At 37.8% G+C, this 18,254-nt stretch overlaps 1 protein-coding gene across 2 annotated transcripts in view; it reads left to right on the top strand.

Moving 5' to 3' along the window:
- The window catches only part of ATAD2B (ATPase family AAA domain containing 2B), a 155,159-nt gene that overhangs the window by 43,775 nt on the left and 93,130 nt on the right, over positions 1 to 18,254 (top strand). For both annotated transcript variants that reach the window (XM_047744659.1, XM_047744658.1), the window contains exons 9-13: positions 2,011 to 2,109; positions 4,751 to 4,862; positions 7,466 to 7,581; positions 9,604 to 9,778; positions 15,541 to 15,629. In XM_047744659.1, coding sequence (XP_047600615.1) covers positions 2,011 to 2,109; positions 4,751 to 4,862; positions 7,466 to 7,581; positions 9,604 to 9,778; positions 15,541 to 15,629 — 591 coding nt within the window. The remainder of the gene's footprint in view (positions 1 to 2,010; positions 2,110 to 4,750; positions 4,863 to 7,465; positions 7,582 to 9,603; positions 9,779 to 15,540; positions 15,630 to 18,254) is intronic.

Raw genomic sequence — 18,254 nt, 5'->3', positions numbered from 1 at the left:
AATTTTGTTTTTGGTTCTAGTAGTTGTTTTGTAGATTACTGAGCATTTTCTGTATAAACCATATTGTCTGCAAGTAGAGACAGTTTCAGTCTATGTGAGTTTTATTTCTTTCCTATTGTAATGATTAGGGTCCTCTGTACAGTGGTGAATAGAAGTTACTATTTCTCCAGTAAGTAGGGTATTAGCTGAAGGATGTTTATTTTTGTTTTGTTTTGTTTTTAAGATTTGATTTATTTATTCGAGATGTGAGAGAGAGTACAAGAGGGGAGGTGGGGCAGAGTGAGAGGGAGAAGCGGGCTCCCCAGGTCCTGGGATCAAGCCCCAAGGGAGGCTCTCTGCTCAGCTAGGGAGCCTGCTTCTCTCTTCCCCTCTGTCTGCTGCTCCCCCTGCTTGTGCTCACTCTCTCTCTCAAATAAATAAATAAAATCTTAAAAAAAAAACTTAAAAAAAATTAAAATAGGGGCACCTGAGTGGGTCAGTGGGTTAAGTCTCTGCCTTGGGCTCAGGTTATGATCTCAAGGTCCTGGGATCGAGACCCATATTGGGCTCTCTACTCAGCAGGGAGCCTGCTTCCCCCCCCCCCCCCGCCTGCCTCTCTGCCTACTTGTGATTTCTCTCTGTCAAATAAATAGATGGAGTCTTAAAAAAATATTAAAATAAAAAGGATGAGTAGAATGGAGAGAAGTAGATGTTTGTATCCTAACCTTAAAAGTAAGGTGTGAACTATGTGGAATTTAGGAAACAAAACAAATGAACAAAATAAAAGAGAGAAACCAAAAGACAGACTCTTAATGATAGAGAATAAACAGATTGTTTCCAGAGGTCAAGGTATGGGGGGATGGGTGAAATAGATAAAGGGGATTAATATACACTTAGCTGGATGAGCACTCAGTAATATATAGAATTATTTAAAAAAATTTTTAAATGATTTTATTTATTTATTTGTAAGAGAGAGAGAGAGAGCACAAGCAGGAAGAGCAGTCAGAAGGAGAAGCACGCTCCCTATTGAGCAGGGAGCCAATGCAGGGGTTGTTCCCAGGACTCTGGGATCATGACCTGAACAAAAGGAACACGCTTAACAACTGAGCCACCCAGGCGTCCCTGTTTTACTTTAAATTTTTAAGATTTTATTTGTGAGTAATCTCTACACCCAATGTGGGACTCAAACTCACAACCCTGAGATCAAGACTTGTATGCTCTACTGATTGAGCCAGCCGGGCGCCTCTCTATCTTTTTGTATTGCTTGGACTGATAACATTTATATTTTTTCTGTGACACTTATTAAATCTTACTTGATTAATTTATTAGGTCAATTCTAAATGTAAAAAACCAGTTAATAGCTTTTACATTTCTTTGAATAATTACAGTGTTTTTCACTGTAGAGCCAAGTTGGGTGTTAGGATTAAATTTTGTTTTTGAAAATATTGTATTTATTTATTTGAAAGCAAGAGGGCAGGGGGAGGAGCAGAGGGGGAAGAAGAGGGAGAGGTAAGAATCCCAGCCAGACCCCGCACTGAGTGCAGAGCCAGATGGAGCTCAGTCCCACATGATCTCCCACGAGATCATGACCCCAGCCAAAACCAACCAAAAGTCAGCTGCTCAGCCGACTGAACCACCCCATGCTGCCTTTTTTTTTTTTTAAGTTTAAGTAATCTCTGTACCCCCCATGGGGCTCGAACTCAGGACCCTGAGATCAAGACTTGCATGCTCTTCAGACTGAGCCAGCCAGGTACCCCAACAGTGTATTTTTTTTTTTAACATTTATTTTGTTTTTATTTTAAGATTTTATTTATTTGACACAGAGAGAAAGATCACAAGTAGGCAGAGAGGCAGGCAGAGAGAGAAGGAAACAGGTTCCCTGCTGAGCAGAGAGCCTGATGCGGGGCTCGATCCCAGAACCCTGGGACCAAGACCTGAGCCAAAGGCAGAGGCTTAACCCACTGCCAACAGTGTATTTTTAAAAACCATTTGCTGCTGTAATGATTTTAAGGATTTTTCTCTCTTTAATAGGAGAAAGAAGCATGCCATTCATAGTAGTGACACAACTTCTTCTGATGAAGAACGCTTTGAAAGGAGGAAATCAAAAAGCATGGCAAGAGCAAGAAATAGGTTAGTAAATTTTTTATTGTGAAGAATAGTCCTTTTTTGAATGGGATTCTTATTTGCACTAGCACTTTGCTAACACTGATATTCAATACATATTTTAGACTAGAGTAATGCACTGACTTGGTTTTTAGTTAGTAATTCTTTTTTTTTTTTTTAAAGATTTTATTTATTTATTTGACAGAGATAGATCACAAGTAGGCAGAGAGGCAGGCAGAGAGAGAGAGAGAGGGAAGCAGGCTCCCTGCTGAGCAGAGAGCCCGATGCGGGGCTCGATCCCAGGAAACCTGAGATCATGACCTGAGCCGAAGGCAGCGGCTTAACCCACTGAGCCACCCAGGCGCCCCTAGTTAGTAATTCTTAAAATAGAAATCTGATCTTGGGAAACTTCTCATAAATTGTTTACTGTGTAACTACTCAATGGAATGCAGGAACGTAAAGGAGGAAGAACCAAGGGGAAGAGGCCAGCAAATATGGTAGTATTTCCTTGGTACCTTTCCTGTAATCCAGATACACTTAATGAGGCTGATTTTAGGTGTTTATAGTGATTACAGCACTCAGAGTAAGATTTGGTTTCTGTGGGTTTTGTGTTTTTTTTTTTTTTTAAGATTTTATTTATATAATTATTTGAGGGAGAACATGAGAAAGGGAGATCTTGAGTAGGGGGAGAGAGGCAGAGAGAGAGGGAAAAACAGACTTCTTGTTGAGCAGGGAGCCTAATGCAGGGCTGATTCCAGGACCCTGAGATCATGACCCAAGATCATGACCATCACTTAACTGACTGAGCCACCCAAGGGCCCCTGATTTGATTTCTAATAAAATTGTCTCGGGAGCCCTTCCATTTTATTGGAAAATTTGTTTTGTTTTGGTTCAGTGAGTGCCATCTGGTAGTCTTTGCCTACCTAGGGTAAATGACTGTTTATTATGTGGCTCACAAAAACCTCAGGAGTTTTCACTGGGTGAGAGAACCAGTATTTTGTCTAGTAAGTAATTAGAATGTCAAATGAAAATTTTTTCTTTAAAACTTGAGTTAATTTTCTAGCTTATATTTATACAAGTAGAGAAAAGTTATATTTAGAAAGCTTATGTTTAGCAAAGTATTTCTATAATTTGGCATTATATATCTATTGTAGAAATACCAAATTTTCAGTTAGTTGGTCTTGGAAACAAATTTGGATTGGTGTAGATTTTATGCTGAAAATAATTCCTCATGTGGATGATGGAAATAAAATGTAAGAGAAGACAAAAAAATCTATTTATTATTTTTTTTAATTTCAAAAATTAAAAAAAAAGATTTTATTATTTTTCAGAGAACACAAGAGCACAAGCAGGGGGAGCAGCAGGCAGGGTCAGAGGCAGGCTCCCTGCTGAGCAGGGAGCCCGAGGCAGGGCGCAATTCCAGGACCCTTGGGATCATGACTTGAGCCAAAGGCACTTAACCCACTGAGCCACTCAGGTGGCCCAAAATCTAAGTTTAAAGAAAACAATTTAATGCCTTTTTAATGTGAACTATTCTGATACTTGGTTTGGAAGTATTTTTTTTTTTTTTTGAAATATTTTTTTAATGCTAAGTTAGGATTCAGAAATGTGAGTGAAAAGTACATTTGTTATAGAAACTATACTTCTGGGGTGCCTGGGTAGTTCAGTGGGTTAAAGCCTCTGCTTTCAGCTCAGGTCATGATCCCGGGGTCCTGGGATCGAGCCCCGCATCGGGCTCTCTGCTCAGCTGGGAGCCTGCTTCCTCCTCTCTCTCTGCCTATCTCTCAGCCTACTTGTGATCTCTGTCAAATAAATAAATAAAATCTTAAAAAAAAAAAAGAAAGAAACTATACTTCTTTTGAGGTTATTTATGTCATCTTTTTGGTTTTTATACAAGATAAAAAGAGGAAGTAGATTGTATTTTCTTAGGGGGAGTAAAATTAAATAAGATTTTAGGTGGCTAAAGATCATTTTTAAGGTAGTTACGCAGAAGACAAGGGTTAGTTTGCTCAAAAGTGATCTAAAATTGTTTCCTTTGAATTAAAGAGAAAGAAATTTCCTTAATCATGTAGACATACCCACATAATACCTGAGGACAAATAGAAATTTTATAATAAGGTTTGAGTTTATTTAATACTGTATGTAATATACACATAGTAGATCTATTTTAATTTTATACTTGTATAAATTCCAGTATCATATGTTGTTTTCTAAGTTGGAATAGGTTGGGTTCTTTGCTTGTTTGTTTTGTCTAGTGAATACATTTATTTTTAGCCTTGAAAGTTGAAAAGTACTTTAAAAATATGAAATCCTTGTTGTTTTCTGGGTTTTCAGAAAAAGGAGAAAGATGAAAATGTGTCAAAGATTTATACTTATTTAAAAAAAAAGATTTACACTTATTTTGATGTTAAAAATGTAAAACTTCTGGGGCACCTGGGTGGCTCAGTGGGTTAAAGCCACTGCCTTCGGCTCAGGTCATGATCCCAGGGTCCTGGGATCGAGCCCCGCATCAGGCTCTCTGCTCGGCAGGGAGCCTGCTTCTTCCTCTCTCTCTCTGCCTGCCTCTCTGCCTACTTGTGATCTCTGTCTGTCAAATGAAATGAATAAAATCTTAAAAAAAAAATGTAAAACTTCTAATGTTCTCTACTTGGATTTTTATGAATTTCAGGTGTTTGCCTATGAACTTCAGAGCAGAAGATTTAGCTAGTGGTATTCTCCGAGAACGTGTCAAAGTGGGTGCAAGCTTGGCTGATGTTGATCCAATGAACATTGATAAATCAGTAAGTTTTGTAAATGGTTTTCTAGAATGAGCTTTTTTAAAACATGTTACTTCTTGTTTCTAAGTCAACACACAATAAAAATAAAAACCCAGATATCACTATTAGTAGTGTTTTGATGCATATGATTTGAAACCTAGCACTCTGGTACCATGTGTTGTTTACTCAAGTTGTTTTTTTTTTTAAACCATTTCAGTGTTACTGGCATATATAATAAAAAATGGGTAGGAAATGAGGCTGACTAATAAGGCAAGGCCCCATAAATTGTGGTATGTAATGGGACATTGTTAAAGCTACTTAGATTTCATGATCAGATTTACATTGTAGATGAAATACTTTGTCTATGTTGTAGTTAGTGAATTTGAGGGAAGCAAGGCTGGCATTAGGGAAACTGGCTTAGACGTAGTTGTAACATAGTAATTAGGAGTAATGGTGATGGTAGGGTAATGACGGAAAGAAGAAATAGGTGGATTTGACAGAATTCAGGAGAGAATTCAAGTTTGATGAATTGGTTGGATTTACTGCTTTTGGTGAATGAGGGAGAGAAACAAGTTGAATATATGACCTAAGTTTCTGGCTTAGGGAGGTAGGGAACCTCCTGAGGTAGGGAACATTACAAGAAGAATATATTTTAAGGAGTCAAGATAATTTAATTAGTTGTAGATGTATTGAGGTGTCAGTGGCACATCACAAATGGAAGTAATTTGTAGGAAATTAATTATTTAGGTTTGGCATTAAGGAGAAATATCTAGAAATTCAGATATGGGTCCCCAATATAAAGATAGTTGAGATCGCTATGGGAATGGATTATTGTACCCGGGGGAAAAAAGTATGTAGTATGAAAAGTGCGACAAGATGTAGAGGATATAGTAGCTTCTTACTGTTAGTATAATCTTTTGGGGGGAAATATTTTGGAATAAGTTTACTGCATAACCAAGATTGTATTTTATATTTTTTTATTTTGTTCCATAAGCCTATCTATATGACATAATTTGATTCTCATATGAGAAACTTAAGTTATGAAATGTAGTTGTATAATATTTCAAAATGAAATGTTAGCTATCTCCAATCTGAAAATATTTTTTAATTGAGGACCTTATTTAGAAAATATTTTAATTGAGGACCTTATTTAGAATATTGAATTCACAATCTCATATTCTCAGAGGACCTTAATCTTTTTTTAAAAAAGATTTTATTTATTTATTTATTTTAGAGAGTGTGAGTGAGCATGAGTTGGGGGAGGGGGACGGGAGGAGGGCAGAGAATCTTAAGCAGACTCTGCCCTGAGCGAGGAGCCCGATGGGGGTGGGTGGGGTGGGGGTTGGGGTTTGATCCCGCAACCCTGAGATTAACCAATTGAGCCACCCAGGTGCTCTTCAGAGTACCTTACTTAATGATCTTTGGTTATTTGGTTTACCAGCACCTTACTTTCTTGAATCTAGTCAATTTTAGACGTCTCTGCCCTTCAGTAAGAGTATTTCTTTAAAATTTGATAACATATATAAGAAAATATAGTTTCTCTTAGAATGTTTCTGTTAAACTCTGCATTTATTTTTCCAGATTACTTATTTTTTTTAATATAGTAACATTTCATTGTGAAACATTTTCAAGTACCGTTAATAGATACAAGGGAAGAAATCTGCCCTAATCCAGCACTCAGAGGCAATCACTGTTAATATTTTGGCAGTATTTCCTTCAAGTGCTTTTTTCTATACAATTTTTATTTTACAAAGTCTATTAGGTATGGGGTGCCTAGGTGGCTCAGTCAGTTAAGAGTCTGACTCATGATTTCCACTCAGGTCATGATCTCATGGGTAATGAGATAGAGCCCCCATGTCAGGCTCTGTGCTCATCAGCAAGAAGTCTGCTTGAGATTCTCTCCCTCTGCCCCTCCCCTCACTTTCTCTCTTCTCTCTCAGATAAGTAAATCTTTACAAAAAATAAAGAAGAAATCTGGTTGGGACACCTGGGTGGCTCCGTGGGTTAAAGCCTCTGCCTTCGGCTCAGGTCATGATACCAGGGTGCTGGGATCGAGCCCTGCATCGGCCTCTCTGCTCAGTGGGGAGCCTGCTTCCCCCTCTCCCTCTGCCTGCCTCTCTGCCTGCTTGTGATCTCTTTCTGTCAAATAAATAAAATCTTAAAAAAAACCCAAAAACCTGGTTATGTAAGTTCAGCTTTGGAGTGTCACCGACCATTGTAGTAGCTAAGATGTTTTTCACCCAACTTCTAAATCAGTTTTTATTCCCTTGTGGACATTATTGCGCTTGCTAAGAGTATATGTGATAGATGGTATTTTGAAAGGCATTTAAAATACTAGAGTGTGACTACAACTTATCATCTCCTATAGATATCCATTAAAGTGTTAGATTGGCTATTAATCTTGTCCTTAGTTGCTAGGAGATTAAAGAAGGGTAGCTTTACTTAGCTGAATTGAAATGTAAACTTGAATTTTACTGCTAAATTTATTTTTCCACATTTCAAATGTGTAATTCTTTGTAGTACCCACTGAAGGCATATATTTCTGAATCATAAGACTATTTCAAATTTTAAAAATTCTGTAAGCAGTTAAAATTATTTTATATTAAACTTTTTCCCTTCTTCCCAAGGTGCGGTTTGATAGCATAGGTGGATTGAGCCATCATATTCATGCACTAAAGGAAATGGTAGTATTCCCACTTCTATATCCGGAAATTTTTGAAAAGTTTAAGATCCAGCCTCCAAGGTAAGTAATGTTCTAGATATTTATTATTGTAACTACTGTTGATTTATTAAATTTCAGTTAGTAAATGATTAGAAGTATTTCACCTGTATTTATTTGATGTGTTCTAACAATGAGAATTAAGAATGAAATTTTATTATTTAATATTCAAAGTCTTTGGTACTGAGTGTATTCTTGAAGTTCACATTTTAGCATTTAAGAGTCAGTCATAAGATACAAATCTTTATGCAGGCCTTGAGTATACAAGTGGATTGCCAAAATGGATTTTCTTTAATTTGGCCTCCTAATAACATTGAGTTTGATTCTTTATGTTGTTTAATCTTTGGAAACACAATTTCAATTAAGTGTTTCTTTGACTCGATGATGGGGTAGTTTTGAAATGATAAGCTTGATATTTATTTTTATGATCCGATTAATTGTGTTTGATAATAAAATAGCTAGGCTGAAAAAAGGCTAGAAATTACGTTAAAGGAAATAGGGCAAAATAAAATATTCTGAAGATGTATATATAGATGGTTAGGTTTAAACTGCTAAATATTCCTTTTCATTTTCCATCTTGTTTCAGGATGTAAATCTCATTAGAGTCATCCTCTATTCCATTAATCAGTAGATTAAAAATGTGGCTTATAATTCTGGAGTGGCTTTTTAAAATCACAAAAGCAGTTTGTTTGTTTTTTATAGATATAACTTGAATTTTAAGCATAATTATTATTTTCAAAGTCATTAAAGTAATTAATATAGCTATGGAAGAAGCTGAAACAAAATAGAGATAAGCAGAAAGTGTTATAAGTGGAGGGTAATCTTACTCTTTAGAGATGAATAATTTTGTATATATTTTAAAAAATTTAAAAATATATATTTTATTTAGGGGCGCCTGGGTGGCTCAGTGGGTTAAAGCCTCTGCCTTCAGCTCAGGTCATGATCTCAGGGTTCTGGGATTGAGTCCCGCATTGGGCTCTTTGCTTGGCATGAAACCTGCTTCCTCCTCTCTCTCTGCCTGCCTCTGATCTCTGTCTGTCAAATAAATAAATAAAATCTTTAAAAACTTTTATATATTTATTAGAGAGAGAGAGAAAATGAGAGAGCATGTGAGGGGGGAGGTCAGAGGGAGAAGCAGACTCCCTGCTGAGCAGGGAGCTGGATGCAGGACTCAATCCCGGGACTCCAGGATCATGACCCTAGCTGAAGGCAGTTGCTTAACCAACTGAGCCACCCAGGTGCCCCAGTTTTGTATATTTTTTATATAAAGGCTTATTTTATACATGTATGTGTATGTTAAGTTTATATTTTGTCTATATTAAGCACATATAAACATTTAATATAGGTGAAATTATTCAGTAATACCTTTATATAATACTTTTTTACTCTACAGTATATTCTAGACACCTTCCCATATCAATAATGTGTGTATCATTCTTTTTGACATTTTAGTAGTATTTTGTTTTATGGATGTAACAGTGTATTTATCTGTACCTTATTTTTTTTAAGTTTTTTTTTTTTTTTTTTTTTTTTTTTAAGACTTTAAGTAATCCCTATACCTAACACAGGGCTCGAACTCACAACCCCAAGATGAGGAGTCGCATGCTCCCCTGGCTGAGCCAGCCAGGTGCCCCTATCTGTGCATTACTAATAGATAGCACTTAAATTTTTTCAGTTTTTCACAGTTAGAATTAATGCTTTTTGGAACATCCATTTACTATCTATATTATATTCTTTTGAGTCTTTATATATGCTACATTCTAAGATAAGAAATTTCTGGGTCACAGGGAGAACACATTTAAAATTTATGTCTGCCAAATTACTCTTTTCTCTGATTTGCCTACCAAAGTTTTATTGTTGAAAACATCCATGAACGCTCTCAGCAAAGTGAAACTTTTGTCTTTATACTACAAGGAAGCTTTCCTGGTGCGTAGTAGCTATCATATACATTAGTACAAATTTATATGGGTGATGCATCCTTTTGTGTTCATTATTAGTGGTGGTGATAGCATTACCTTACTTCTGTTGATTCTTTTTTTCCTTTAGGGGCTGTTTGTTTTATGGCCCTCCTGGCACAGGTAAAACCTTGGTTGCCAGAGCATTAGCTAATGAGTGCAGTCAAGGAGACAAAAAGGTCGCTTTTTTTATGCGAAAAGGAGCAGACTGTCTGAGCAAGTGGGTTGGTGAATCTGAACGGCAACTTCGGCTTCTTTTTGATCAGGTAAGTGAAATCAGCTTATATGAGTATCTTCTTTAAAATAGGATATTTGTTGGGGCGCCTGGGTGGCTCAGTGGGTTAAAGCCACTGCCTTCGGCTCGGGTCATGATCCCTGGGTCCTGGGATCGAGCCCCACGTCGGGCTCTCTGCTCGGCGGGGAGCCTGCTTCCCTTCCTCTCTCTCTGCCTGCCTCTCTCTCTGCCTGCCTCTCTGCCTACTTGTGATCTCTGTCTTTCAAATAAATAAATAAAATCTTTAAAAAAAAAATAAAATAAAATAAAATAGGATATTTGTTATATTTAGTCTGTAAACATAAACTGTTCATAAGGAGTCATTTCCAATCAGTATGTTTAATTCGGGATCAATAATCTGAATTTGTATGCTTTGGATGTATTTAATAGCAGTTTAAATAGTACTAACTTAAGATGATTCACAAACCATTTATTAAGGTGGCTAGTAGGCATATAATACCTTGTTAGGTGCTTTTGAGAACCTGGAGTATAACATACATGTTGTTAGGTTTTAATCTAATTGAGGAAATAGAATAAGCATAAGAAGTTAAATATCTGTGCAAGAAATCTCACAGAGCAGTGTATTATTTTCATGAGCTGTAAATATGGTGCTAGGAGAATTCAGTAACGAATGTTCTTTCTTTCTTTATTTTGAGAGAGAGAGAGAGTGTGTGTGTGCAGGGAGGGGGTGCAGAGGGAGGGAATCCCAAGTAGACTGCACTAAGTGCAGAGCCCGATGTGGGGTTCCATCCCACAACCCTGAGATCATGACCTGAGCGGAAACCAAGAGTCAGACATTCAATTGGCTGAGCCACCCAGGCACCCCAGTAATGAGTGCTTTCAAAAGGCAGGGTTAGGTGACTGAATATCATGTAGACAGTCTTCATTTTTTTAAAAATTACTATAGCTTTAACAATATTATTTTGTAAGACTTTTATTAACTTAGTCTTGTTATAAATTCACTTTTGATTATTTGAACTAGTGAAGGATATCATTCATATTTGGCAATGCAACTTTTATTTCATTATCTAAGGAAATTACATGAAATTAAAAAATTTTCAGTAAGCAATCTGAGTAGTCATTACTTGAGTTCATGTGTATCAAAGTCCCTTGTAATTGGTAAAGCACTTCAAATATTCTTTTTATTCATTTTAAAATTTATTATTATTTTTTAAAAAAGTTTTATTTATTTGAGAGCGAGAGAGAAAGCACAAGAGGGGGAGGGTCAGAGAGAGAAGCAGACTCCCTGCTGAGTAGGGAGCCTGATGTGGAACCTGATCCTTGGACTCTGGGGTCTTGACTGGAGCCAAAGGCAGATGCTTGACTGACTGAGCTACCCGGGGGCCCTCAAATATTATTTTTAGTTAGTATGAGAAACTCCCATGTTCTAGATAGATAATGGGAGTAGAAAGAGGAATAGGGTACAATTTTTGCCTTCAAGGTGTTCAGTATCTATTGGGAAGTGAAACAGTTTGCTTGAAGAAAATTTACTAATACTTGAAAAATACAAATATAGAGCAGTATTGGTAGATGAAAGAAGAATTAGTTTGGGAATGCTGGTATATTGTCCAGTGACTTAATTTTAAATTTTTGACAGGGCTATATAATATGCTTTTAGCCCCTTCATGCTGGGAATAGGAATGTCTGTTGGTTTCATTCAAAACTATGGCATAAATTAATGCTTTTTAAAATCTAAATTTGGGGGACGCCTGGGTGGCTCAGTTGGTTGAGCAGCTGCCTTCAGCTCGGGTCGTGATCCCGGTATCCTGGGATCGAGTCCCGCATTGGGCTCCTTGCTTAGCAGGGAGCCTGCTTCTCCCTCTGCCTCTGCCTGCCACTCTGCCTGTGCTCACTCTTGCTCCTCTCTCTCTGACAAATAAATAAATAAAATCTTAAAAAAAAAAATCTAAATTTGGTTTATTTCTGTTTCATAGTTTTCTTTGTGGGTAAGTAGGTAAGAGTAGTTGGGATGCTCTCTTTTCTAAAATATTGCTGATAGTCATTATTATTAGTTAAAAAAATTTAAGATTTATTTATTATTTTAGAGAGAGAGAGAGAGAGATTGAAAGCAGGTGTTGAGGGGAGAGTCAGAGGGAGAGAATCTCCTGCAGACTCCTTGCTGAGCCTGGAGCATGACATAGGGCTTGATCCCACAACCCTGAGATCATGACCTGAGCTGAATGAAATCAAGAGTCGGACGCTTAACTAAGCCACCCAGATAGATGCTCCCATTACTGTCCTTTTATTTATTGAATTCATTTTTTATTAAAAATTTAAAATATTGGGCGCCTGGGTGGCTCAGTGGGTTAAGCCGCTGCCTTCGGCTCAGGTCATGATCCCAGGTCCTGGGTTCGAGCCCCACATCGGGCTTTCTGCTCAGCAGGGAGCCTGCTTCCTCCTCTCTCTCTGCCTGCCTCTCTGCCTACTTGTGACTTCTCTCTGTCAAATAAATAAATAAAATCTTTAAAAAAAAAAAATTTAAAATATTTTATTTATTTGATAGAGAGCGAGCGGTAAAGAGCACAGGCAGGGAGGAGAGGGAGAAGTAGGCTCCCCACTGAGCAGGGAGCCTGATATGGGGCTTGATCCCAGGACCCCAGTATCATGACCTAAGCCAAAGGCAGACACTTAACTCACTGAGCCACCCAGCCACCCCCACTATTGTCTTTTTAAGTGAAAGAGTCCACATTCTTAAATTAGGGCATGATCTATACACTAAATGAAATAAAGGAGGTATAGTATGTTGGCTAATAGTTTGGTCTTTGGAGGTGCCTAGGTGGCTTAGTTGGCTTCGCCTCTGCCTTTGGCTTGTGTCATGATCCCAGAGTCCTGGGATGGACCCTGTGTTGGGATCTGGGATCCCTGCTGTGCGGGGAGTCTGCTTCTCTCTCTCCCTCTGCCATCACCTCCCCCTCTGCCTGTCCCCAGCTTATGTTCTCTCTCTTTCAGATAAATAAATAAAATCTTAAAAAAAAGAGTTTGGTCTTTGGTGTCAGAAAATGTTTAACGTGTGGCTTTATTATTAAGTATATAACATGAAAACATCTGATCCTTAGTTGCCTCTTCTATAAAATGGGAAATAATACCATTCTCACTGGACTACTGGGAGATTTCACAGAAAGGAAGTATGTAAAGTGTTTACCATAGTAGCGGACACATAATATACTATAGTTTGTTTCTATAAGGCTTTAGTTCTGAAAAACAGCTGTGTGTTTTGTGTATATAAAAGTAATGATCAAATCTTTATTTCTTTTTATAAAATTTATCTATTTAATCAATCAATCAGTCATTCTTTACACCCAATGTGGAGCTTGAACTCATGAGCTGGAGACCAAGAGTCACGTGCTCTACTGACTGATCCATGCTCTACTCACTAAGCCAGCCAGGCTCCACTGTTTTTCTCTTACTACATGATTCTACCTTTATAAAGTTTTTTTCCCCCAAAACCCAAGTTTTGTAGTTAAATGCCCTTTATTTTAAATTACTAGGGGTCACCTGGCTGGCTCAGTTGGTTAAGCATCCCAACTCTTGATTTTGGCTCAGGTCATGATCTTAGGGTTGTGAGGTGAGCCCTACGTTGGGCCCTGCACTGGGTATGGAGCCTGCTTAAAATTCTCTTTGTCTTGGGGCGCCTGGGTGGCTCAGTGGGTTAAGCTGCTGCCTTCGGCTCAGGTCATGATCTCGGGATCCTGGGATCGAGTCCCGCATCGGGCTCTCTGCTCGGCAGGGAGCCCACTTCCCTCTCTCTCTCTCTCTCTGCCTGCCTCTCTGTCTACTTGTGATCTCTCTCTGTCAAATAAATAAATAAAATCTTTAAAAAAAAAAATTCTCTTTGTCTTCCCTCTGACCTCCTTCACTGCCCCCCCCCAATTTAAAATTATTAGAAAACACTGGATGTTTAATGCATATCATGTCAATAAGAGAGGAAATAAGAGAGAAGTGGGAAATTTATATCTGGTTTTTAGTAAGTTGACCATCCTATGAACTAAGAATTTTCTGTAAGTAATTCTGAAACATAAATGATCGAGTAAATTATATAGTATAAAAACTTTTCATTTGTAATCTAATATTTTTTAAAAGATTATTTGACAGAGAGAGAGAGAGATCACAAGTAGGCAGAGAGGCAGTCAGAGGCGGGGTGGGGGGAAGCAGGCTCCCCGCTGAGCAGAGAGCCCAGTGTAGGGCTTGATCCCAGGACCCTGAGATCATGACCTGAGCCGAAGGCAGAGGCTTAACCCACTGAGCCACCCATGCACCCCTCTAATACATATATTTTTTTACCTTCAGTTAAGCTCCTGCTTGATTTAAGATTTGAGTGAAAAATGAAAACTGTAAAAGTAATGGAAGAAAACTGGGGAGTTTTTGTTTCTAATCTCAGAATAGGAAGAGTCTAGCTATGGAAGAAAAGATCTGTTGTATAAATTTCCTTTTTAGATTCTGCATTGCAACAAAATGCCATAAGCAAAACCAAAAGATAAATATTTAAATGTTTCTCTTGCAGACAAAATTTTGCATTTTCTTTTACAGAGGGAGGTCTAATTTTTAAAATAAGTAGTTCCTTGAAATCACTAAGCCAAAGACCAATGAGCCAATAGAAAAATTGGCAAACGAGGGGCGCCTGGGTGGCTCAGTGGATTGGGCCCCTGCCTTTGGCTCAGGTCGTGATCTCAAGGTCCTGGGATTGAGCCCTGCATCGGGCTTTCTGCTCAGTGGGGAGCCTGCTTACTCCTCTCTCTCTTTCTCTCTCTCTCTCTGCCTTCTGTTTTGCCTACTTGTGATCTGTCAAATAAATAAATAAAATCTTTAAAAAAAATTGGCAAGGATATGAACAGAACTTTGATTAACAGAGCATTTTAATACATTTTGAGTTTTCTTAAATATTGCCTGTGAGGAGGTAAGTTGGTACGTCAGTGGAAAGCAGTTTGAAAATATCTGCCTAATTAGAAGTGACATTTGCCATTTATTTTTTTTTTTTAGATTTTTTTTTTTTTATCAATTTGTCAGAGAGAGAGAGAGAGAGAGAGAGTGAGCACAGGCAGATAGAGTGGCAGGCAGAGGCAGAGGGAGAAGCAGGCTTCCTACTGAGCAAGGAGCCCGATGGGGGACTTGATCCCAGGACTCTGGGATCATGACCTGAGTTGAAGGCAGCCGCTTAACCAACTGAGCCACCCAGGCGTCCCGACATTTGCCATTTAAATCACTTTTAATATTTATTATATTGATAATGTTTATATTTATGTAAAATGTTATACATGCACAAATACTTATTCAAGCATTGTTAATAGTAGGAAAAGATTGAAAATAGCCTAAATGTCCACAAATAGGAGACGAGTTTAATCATGGCACGCCCATACATTAGGGCATTTTGTAACTGTCAAACAAGAATAAAGCAATCTTCATGTGCTTATATGGAAGCTAATTAAAATATATTGTTACATGGATAGATTGTGTTATTTGATAAAAGCAGTGTGTATACTGTATTTAAAATGCATCAAATAAAATAATATTTTTAAAAGTACATTTTTGTGTATGTGTATAAACAACATGTCTGGAAGAATAAATACAGAACCATAACTCTGCTGGGAGAGGGCTTGTGGTTGGAGACTGGCTGGTAAGGAGACTTCATTTTTATTGTATATTTCTTAGCTGCTTTATGTTCTACCTTTTGTTTATATTACCTATTAGGAAAATACAATAATGAAATATAAAAAGTAAAAACTGATATAAAAAACATTTGTTTTCTTTTTATCCTAGGCATATTTGATGAGACCTTCCATAATATTTTTTGATGAAATAGATGGATTGGCTCCAGTTCGCTCCAGCAGACAAGATCAGATCCACAGGTGAGTTTTCTTAATTTGATTATGTTGGATTCTTTTCACTCACTGACCTAGTAGTTGGCCTTAGCCTTAGGGTGAGTGCTAGGAAGCTTATAAGATGTGAACCGTGTCCTTGAGGAAGACTCCTTTCACTTAGTTTAGGGGTCAGGAAACTATGACCTCTGGGCCAAATCTGTCCTTTTGCCTGCTTTTGTAAAGTTTTTTTTTTTTTTTTAAATATTTTATTTATTTATTTGACAGAGGTCACAAGTAGGCAGAGAGGCAGGCAGAGAGAGAGAGGAGGAAGCAGGCTCCCTGCTGAGCAGAAAGCCCGATGTGGGACTCGATCCCAGGACCCTGGGATCATGACCTGAGCCGAAGGCTGAGGCTTTAACCCACTGAGCCACCCAGGCGCCCCTTTTGCCTGCTTTTGTAAAGTTTTATTGGAACATATCTATGTTTGTACCTTTTGCATTATATCCAGTTACTTTTGTGCTTCAAAAGCAGAGTTGAATAAGTAGTTGCGAGAGAAAGATTGTATGGCCTCCTGCAAAATTTAAATACATTTAGTTTCAGGCAACTTTACATAAAAAGTTGCCTAATCCTGACTTAGCATGTTTTTGAAATTTATCCATGTCATATATATTAATATTTTGTTCTTTTCCATTTCTGAGTAGTATTCATTGGGAAGGGAGGGAGGGACACACAGAGTGAGGGAGGGAGAGTATATATGTGTACCACAATTTATTATATTTGTTAATCTATTTGATGGAGCTTTAGTTAAATTCTGTTTTTGGCTATTGTGATAATGCTACTGTGGACATTTGCATATACATTTTCATGTGCACATGCGTTTTCATTTTTGTTCGGTAAATATCTAAGAGAAGAATGGCTAGATCCTATGGTAAATGTATGTTTTAATTAATACTGTTTTCTAAGTGGTTGTACCAATTTATGTTCCTGCCTGTAATGTATGAGGACTTGGATTGCTCTTCATCCTTGCCAACATTTGGTAATGCTGTTCTTGGTAACTTTAGCCATTCTAGTGGGTGTGTAGTAGTGGATTAATTTGGATTTTCCTGATGACTAATGATATTGAGCATCTTAGTATATGGTTATTGCCCATTTATATATTTTCTATTGTTAAATATCTTAAAATCTTTCATTCCCTCCTTTAAAAAAAAAGAGATCAGATTGTAAGTCTTACTGTATCATACAGTTTCGTTATGTACTCTCAAGAGAAACCCTTTGTCAGGACTGTGTTTTGAAAAATTTTCAACTAGTCTGGCACTTTTTTGTTGCTTAGCTGTGATTTTTGAAAAGCATAGGATTTTAATCTTGGTGAAACCCATAATATCAGTTTATTTTTATATGTATTTTTTGTTTCTTGAGAATAATTGTGTAAACCAATTTGTCAAAAATTCTGTTTTCTTTTAACATATTAATAGTTTTAGTTCTTAAAATTTGCTTCGTGATTTTTTAAAGATTTATTTATTTATTAAAAAGATTTTATTTATTTATTTGACAGAGATCACAAGTAGGCAGAGAGGCAGGCAGAGAGAGAGGAGGAAGCAGGCCCCTGTTGAGCAGAGAGCCTGATGCGGGACTCAATCCCAGGACCCTGGGATCATGACCTGAGTCGAAGGCAGAGGTTTTAACCCACTGAGCCACCCAGGCGCCCTAAGATTTATTTTTTTCAGAGAGAATTCATATTCGTGTGAGTAGGAAGAGGGGCCAAGGGAGAGAGAGAGAATATCAAGCAGACTCTACAGTGCGTGCAGAGCCCAACTTGGGGCTCAGTCTCATGACCCTGAGATCATGACCTGAGCTGAAATGAAAAGTCGTCTGCTTAATTGACTCAGCTGCCCAGGCGCCCCTAGCTTTGGTTTTTAACAACTTAGCTGTGACATGTGTCACTATGGGCTTTGTGTTTATTCAGATTCATGTTTATCATGTATTTGCAAATTTGTCTTTTTTTCGATCTTTTTCTCTCCATCTTGGGTAGTATTTTCATCTATCTTTGGTCAGTCCTTGCTTTTTACTTTGTCATGTGCATTTTGTTGTTCAGCGAACACATTTTTTTGTTTCAGAAATTATTTTTTTCAGTTGTAGAACTTACATTTGATTTTTTTTTCTTTTTTAGAGAGTGTGAAAGTGTGTGCATGTGTGTATGTGAGCATTGAGGGGAGGGGCAGAGGGAGAGAACCTTAAGCAGACTCCACACTGTGTAGGGAGCCTGATGTGGGGCTCAGTCTCATAACCCTGAGATCATGACCTGAGCCAAAATCAAGAGTGAGATGCTTAACTGACTGAGCTACCCAGGCCCTCCTTGATTCTTTTGCATTATTTGTATTTTTCCAGTGTGATTTTCATGCATTTAAACATTTGTTTTACTTCATTGAGGTTAATAATAATTGCTTTAAAATCCTCTTGTGTTGGGGCACATGGGTGACACAGTCAGTTGAGTGTCTGACTCTTGGTTTTGGGTTGGGTTGTGATCTTAGGGTCATGAGATTGAGCCCCACATCAGGTTCCATGCTTAGTGTTGAGTTTGCTTGGGACTCTTTCTCCCTCTGCCCCCTCCCCCACATTCACATGTGCTCTCTTTCTAAAATAAACATAAATAAATAAATCTTTAAAAATCCTCTT

Source organism: Lutra lutra, chromosome 9 (assembly GCF_902655055.1).
Source record: "Lutra lutra chromosome 9, mLutLut1.2, whole genome shotgun sequence".
Taxonomy (NCBI): Eukaryota; Metazoa; Chordata; class Mammalia; order Carnivora; family Mustelidae; genus Lutra; species Lutra lutra.
Note: the sequence above shows the minus strand (reverse complement) of the source record. Positions and strands in the feature narration are given on the sequence as shown.